This window comes from Anopheles arabiensis, chromosome 2, assembly GCF_016920715.1.
Source record: "Anopheles arabiensis isolate DONGOLA chromosome 2, AaraD3, whole genome shotgun sequence".
NCBI lineage: Eukaryota > Metazoa > Arthropoda > Insecta > Diptera > Culicidae > Anopheles > Anopheles arabiensis.
In genome coordinates this window covers 59,792,310-59,799,211 of record NC_053517.1, presented here as the reverse complement: position 1 = coordinate 59,799,211, position 6,902 = coordinate 59,792,310, and the positions used below count along the sequence as shown (strand labels likewise).

At 39.3% G+C, this 6,902-nt stretch overlaps 1 protein-coding gene across 1 annotated transcript; it reads right to left on the bottom strand.

The window, feature by feature from the left end:
- Window positions 1-481: 481 nt before the first annotated feature.
- On the bottom strand, window positions 482-2,920 carry LOC120896987 (sperm-associated antigen 7-like). The gene is made up of 4 exons (XM_040301551.1): window positions 2,324-2,920; window positions 2,069-2,225; window positions 836-1,176; window positions 482-758 (listed from the first exon to the last, which is right to left on the bottom strand). Exons 1-4 carry the CDS (start codon window positions 2,400-2,402, stop codon window positions 589-591), a joined length of 747 nt encoding a protein of 248 aa, XP_040157485.1. The 5' UTR covers window positions 2,403-2,920; the 3' UTR covers window positions 482-588.
- Window positions 2,921-6,902: the final 3,982 nt, after the last annotated feature.

Sequence of the window (6,902 nt, the reverse complement as noted above, 5' to 3'; positions counted from 1 at the left end):
TATGGAGCTTTCGTTATTTTTCTATGGATGGTGTCCTTTCCGTTTTAAGTTCGTAGGCTGAAATTTCAGCCTGTCAGCTGTTTGCATTGTATCGCAGTTTTCGAGCAGCTATCAAAGTGGGTATAATATACAGGTGGGCTTATCCCAAAGTGTATGAATTTAGAAGGCTGATTTTTATTGCTTCTGTTTCTGAATGAAGATTTTAAGAGTGTTTTGAGTATTCGTCAAGCCTCCAGAAAGCTTGTTTGAACAAAAGTTTTCAACCATCCTGTCAAAAAGTGATATTTAAATTTGGTTTGAAAAACATGCTATGAGACCACCTGGACTACATACACTTTCATTCTAGATTCCACCACGTGATCTCTTTAATGCACCTTGGGGTAAATGTAAACAACACCGTGTTTTCGAGCAAGTACACGAATCTAGTTCTAGCTTTGAGGCTAGAATAATCTGGACTGAAAATTGCAGGCTAGTTTTTTGTATGGTTTTGTATGGAGTGTTTACATGATTTCAGCCTCCAACTGTCAAACTCCATACAAAAAACTAACTAGAATCGTGAAGGGCCCCGATATTTGATTTTCTAGTCGTTTAAGCTTTATCTGTGGCGCCTGGGATATGTCTTGATGCCTGCGAAGATACTTCAGTCGAATATGGCCCTTCCTCAGGTTCTTTATGGTGAGTTTTAAGTCGTTTCTTCGTTAGTATGTCTGCCATTGTTTGTTCAATTGAGCGTACGTCTTTTTTGTTTGCACTAGGCACTAAAACGTAAATTAGTTTTGAAATTAAATATTGCTTTTCTTTTATGATCTATAATTACTATAAAATATAGATTTACCATATCCGTATGATGCATTGATTTCAGTTTTACGAACATTTTCCATTTTCACTTCTTCACTGAAAAGTTGCATGTATTTCTTAGTGCAGCTGGAAACTGGTGTCAACTTTTCAGCTCTCGTTATATGTAAATCATTTGTGTCACCCGATTGCTTCAAATGCTTTAATCGACGTTTTTCGGCATACTGTGCAGCAGTTTCTTCGTTCCAGACTTCACCGTTTTTTCGAGCATTCAGCTCATCTTCACATGGAAGATGCTCTTTTTTGTACACTACTATATATCGTTCGCCTTCCATTCCAAAACTCATTCCTGAAAGCCCAGCCGTTTCTGACACATCATGCCTGAAATTAGAAAAGCGTATGCATGATGATTATTACTTAGGGGAAAGCGGGGCAAAATGGGCATGTTAAGCAGTTTACTGAATATTCCTTTAAATATGCCACAAAACACAATTTTTCTTTCTTTATTGTATGCCTCCACCCTTTATCTATGGATTGAAATTGCCACATAGAAAGAAAACAACTTAAAATCATGAAAACAATGAAAAATAAAAGTTGATGTTTTGCGAGAAGCTATTTTGACACGCGGGGTAAAATGGGCATAGCCCTGGGGCAAAATGGGCATATGTAAACAAACTGCGAAACGTCAAAACACTGGGGCAATATGGGCCACAACAACGGCGCTTAGGTGATGGTCTATGCTTTTGCGCATGTTTTGTGAAATGTATTTTCGTTCTATCTTTTGTTTTGCTGGTCAGAAAAGCCCTTAAAATTCTTCCAAAAATATGTTATCGACATTAAAACAATTTTTACACGTTGAAATCTACAAAATTGAAACTTTTCAAGTATTTATTGATACAACACCATAGTAAATGTCAAAGAATTCAATCGCCTTGATTGCTTCAGACAAATTGTAAAGAAATATCATATCTTTAAAAATATATCATGAAAAACTTCAACGCATCCCTGTGACACACGTTTAAGCTTATTTTCGAAGTGGCAAAAATTACATCAATATACTGCTAAACCTTATTTTTCAGTTTCTTAGTTATTTGTTATATAAGGGTTATGAAACATACATGGTGTTCATAGAACACTCTAATGAATGCATTTTTAGCATTGGAAAGTATCTTTGTAGTCAAATAATGCTTAAATAGAGGGTGCCCATTTTGCCCCACATGCCCATTTTGCCCCGCTTTCCCCTACATCAACTCGTGAGATTAATCATACTTACACTATGGATCGGTGAACTTTATCCATCGATTGAAATTCTAAATTATGCCGATTTTCATCCTTCATAAATCGCCCTAAGCGTTCTTCTACATACGTTCGAAATCGATTTAATTCCTCACGTTGCCTGTTTTTCACGCATTCATACTCCTTTCTTTGTTCTAGAGAATCAATTATTATAACAATCACGAATGCAGCCTCTTACAAATATGTATTGAAATACTTTCTGTATCATTTGATGTTTCAATCATCAACTTACTTTCATACATGTTAGTGCCCTTTTGTTGCTTTGATGGAGGTCGATCCATTGATCCCAATATTGAACTAAGAAGGTCCATTTTACCGTTTAGCCAATATACCAAACAACTTTACAAGTTTTACGATGAAGTATTTACATTGCAGGATGATTTTTGGGCAAAGTGGTTAGAAAGGAGGTGTCGTCATACAGAACATTTGGCCATCAAGGCTTTAGAAAAAAGCACAAAACCAGGATCGACGGCAGTTGTCAAAAACGACGAATGTTGCTGGTTTACAAGTATGATAAATGAATTGTTTTCGTTCAATAAATATTTGTATAGCACAACAAACTTGTACTTTGCATGCACACTTTATAAATCGGCATTTTCAACGTGATATTGCGGCTGCTGCCTGTAAACAAATATCGACGACTGTTGTCAAACTGAATCTCAAAATAGCAACATGCCAAACGCTAAGAAGACACCTCCTCTATATTCCACCGTGCCTATACCCATTTTGATATTAAGTCTGTTCCCGAGTTACGCGGTTTCTGCGTTCCCGACGAATCCGCGTAACTCGAATATCCGCGTATGTCGAATTTCACGTTTTGACTAAAATACTATTGATTACTCGGAGTTATTTATATAATTTAGTACTTTTCTACACTTTATCATTTATTTGATATAATTCGTCCAGAAAATTATTATATTTCTGGCTATTCAGCGGTTTCAATTTGTTAACATAAATGCAATTTATACCGAACTTGACGCAAATTTTACTGATTTGCAAAGTGGGTAGAAAGGAGGTGTCGTCATGTAGAACAATTGGGCATCGAGGCTTTAGAAAAAAGCACAAAACCAGGATCGACGGCAGTTGTCAAATGCGACGAATGTTGCTGGTATTTGGATATGATAAATGAATTGTTTTCGTTTGATAAACATTTGTTTAGCACTAAAAACACGTATTTTGTATCCACACTCCATAAATCGGCATTTTAAAAGTTATAATGCAGCTGCTGCCTGTACACAAATATCGACGGCTGTTGTTAAACTGAATCTCAAAATGGCAACATGCCAAACGCTAAGAAGACACCTCCTCTATATTCCACCTTGCTGATTTGACATTTAATCTGTCAAATTTAGAAAACCGCGTATCTCCGAACAAGGTGTGTTTATTAAGGAGGTGAATTGTTAGCGCGTTTTCCGGGCGCCATCATTGAGTATTGTTATGTCAAATCGCATACAATTTTCTATACCCCCCTCCAGCCCTCCCCGATTTTTATATCGGAGCCCCCAGTATTGTTATGTCAAGTCGTGAAATGTCAATTTGCTCTGAAGCACTTCACCTTCTAATATCCATACACCTTGTCTCCGAATCCGCGTATGTCGAGAACCGCGTAACTCGGGAACAGACTGTAGACTTTGACACGTAACCGTTCAATTAGACATACAGCGAAAACTTCGCGAGCGACGAAAAATAGCTCAAAATTTTACTCTGTATAGATCAAAGTAGCTCATTTGACTCAGTCAACCAACTTGTTTTATATTTGAAAACCCACAAAAATAGGTTAAAATGTGTTCAAATATAATGTTTTGCGTTTGACATTAATCTGACTTGTAAAAAAATTTGATAATTCGATTGTTTCAGATGAAGCAAAATTGTCGCGCGCGACGAGCAGCTCTGTTTGCAAAATTGAGCTACTGTTTATCGCGCGCGACGACGTTGTCGCTGTATGTCTATTTGAGCGGTAACCGTTCAAACAGACATAGAGCAACAACGTCTAGCGCGGCGAAAAATAGCTCAAAATTTCACTCTGTGTAGATCAAAGTAGCTCATTTGACTCAATCAACAAACTTGTTTTATATTTGAAAATACAGTGGAGCGCCGTTTGTCCGGGCTTCTCGGGACTTGAATTCGCCCGAATAAGCGAATAACACGGATAATGAGTCAAATGATTATTTTATCGCCAATTACTGATAAGGTTCTGAAAAATTTGCTTATTTTTTGATAAAAAAAACCCAGTTTTCATTAACTTCTTGTTTTTCCAATGAGAATATTTGAAATTTGTCATGAATTATAGTGTTTTTTGTTATGACAATGTGCTCTTATAACCACTTTTTCAAATATCCTCCTCTTGTCCTAACGCAATGTCACCTTTGTATTGAACTGTCGTTTCTCAACAGCACGGATAAACGGAAAGTCGGATAAAAGGAACACCGGTGGACATAAAAATAGGAAAAAAATGTGTTTTTTTTGCGTGCACTACATGTGTCATCGCCAACAGTTCAAGGCGTACTGAATTTGCAATCGCCGATTTTTGCCTTTTATACTCTCAATTTTGGTGCGCTACTTATCTGAGCTACGAGTGTCGATAGCGTTTTGCAGCAGTATAAAAGGAGAGCCAAACCGTGTTGCGCTTCATTCTTCCATCAGTGGTCAAGGTGAAAGGTTGCTATTTAAAAATTCCACAAAATCATCATGGGTCGCGGAAAGCACTGCACTCCAGAGGAGCGGAAACATATTCAGGGTTTGTATCGTGAGAACGTGCCTATCAAAACAATCTGCAAGGCGTTCGGCCGTTCGGGGACGTTTGTGGACAACGCCATTCGTAGCGAGGCTACGGGTAAATCCACAGGTCGTCCGCGAAAAACAACGGCTGACGTTGACGCGCAGATTGTTGAGATAATCAGGGCGGACCCATTCAAAACTTGCAATCGTATTAAGCAGGAGCTTAGATTGCAAGTTTCGGCGAAAACGGTGTCGCCCCGTTTACACGCCGGTGGGTTCTGTGCCCGGAAACCACGAAAGGTTCGTAAACTAATGCCGCACCACGTAGAAGCGCGCGTTCGGTTTGCCGAAGAGCATTTAGCTGCATCCATCTTTTGGTAGAGCAAAATATTTTTTTTCGGATGAGTCCAGAATCAATCTGGATGGTTCGGACGGCACTAAATACGTCTGGCGCCTTCCTAAACAGGAGTATCATCCAAAAAATACTATAAAAACCCTAAAGCACGGAGGCGGCCACGTAATGGTGTGGGGTTGCTTCTCCTGGCACAGCCCGGGTCCTTTGTTCCGTATCAAAGGGACACTGAACTCGGAAGAGTATAGAAACATACTACGTCGTAAGATGTTGCCACACGCCCGACAAAAATTCGGAGACGAAAAGCATTACATCTTTCAGCACGATAACGACTCAAAGCATACATCGCGATTAGTAAAATGTTTTTTGGCAAACGAGGATGTGCAAGTTCTACCGTGGCCTGCGTTGAGTCCAGACTTCAACCCGATTGAGAATCTGTGGTCAACTCTCAAGCGTCAGCTTAAGAACAAGCATGCACGTTCTGCCGATTCGCTATGGAGACGCTGCAAGGCTATGTGGAAACGCATACCCAGAAGCGAATGCCGTAACCTCATCGGCGATGTGGCCCTACGCTGTGAGGAAGTGATAGCGAATAACGGTCAACACATTGACCGTTAGAATATGTTTCCGCTCTGTGGCACACCGCAACACCACCTCCCAACAACCACTTAAACAGTCCTTTTCAGGGCTACCAAATATTTCTGACAAGAACTATGTCTTTCGGTCGCAGAAAAAATTCCTATTTTTATGTCCACCAGTGTACCCGGATAAACGGCGCTCCACTGTACACAAAAATAGGTTAAAATGTTTCCAAATCTATTTTGTTGCGTTTGGCATTAATCTTCCAAGCGCCACAGATTAAGCTTAAACGACTGGAAAATTGAATATCCATAGAAAAAAATGAAAGCTCCACAGCTTCATTGGTTTGATCAATAGATGGCGTATTACAACTCATCATTATATTGCTATCCTTTTCTTGCAATGTGTTTCGACAAGTTTCATCTTATCATGACCTATATAGCCTTCTGAGCAAAAATCCATATGAATGGTCGTGTGGTCAGATACATGGGTATCAACACCAACGACCATTACTCAAATCTCACTTGCTTCAGTGCTGGTGGTTTTCATTGGAGTTTAGTATTTAAACAATCGCATCGCCGTTCTAGTTCTAGCGATGCATAACTTCCATGCAAAACCATACAACAGTACAGAGGAAACGAGAAAGCTCTCCTCCAAGCGATGAAGCTCAGCTGGTTGGGGTATCCCACCTACAGATAGCGCCACCAGCTTTTTTGCTATTTTTAGAATGCATGAGTCGTTTGCCGTCTGCTAAACGAAGTCTTTCTATATTCCGTTTAGGTAGAGAGCTTGAGTCGTTTAGAAGCCGTTTAGTGGTCGTTTAGTGGACTTGTGGCACTTGGGGCACGTTTGTTTGCCTGCAACTTGAAAAATGCTACATGCGTTTGGAATTCAAAATTTTATCCATTAAAATTTAATGTTCATAATAAGTAGAAAATGTCATTTGTGTGAATTCCGAGAATTGCTCGTTAAAGAAAAATCATTTAAATTTGAATTTTAATCTCGCTGTCGGCGGTTAAAGCACCGACAAACCGACGTGACACTGGCGTTACAAAAGTGTCCCACACGAAAGTACTGTCATTTACCAGTGAGGCGATCACTTCTGTCAAAATAAGCTCTGTTCACTGCTGCTTCGATGTAAACAACTTTTCTAAATACAAAT

Excerpts from the sequence above, each read along its gene's own strand:
- LOC120896987 (XM_040301551.1), bottom strand. The coding sequence starts at position 2,402 with ATGGACCTTCTTAGTTCAATATTGGGATCAATGGATCGACCTCCATCA. Across the intron at positions 2,226-2,323 it reads GGGCACTAACATGTATGAAA|AACAAAGAAAGGAGTATGAA; the intron begins GTAAGTTGATGA and ends TTGATTCTCTAG. Across the intron at positions 759-835 it reads CAATGCATCATACGGATATG|TGCCTAGTGCAAACAAAAAA; the intron begins GTAAATCTATAT and ends TTTACGTTTTAG.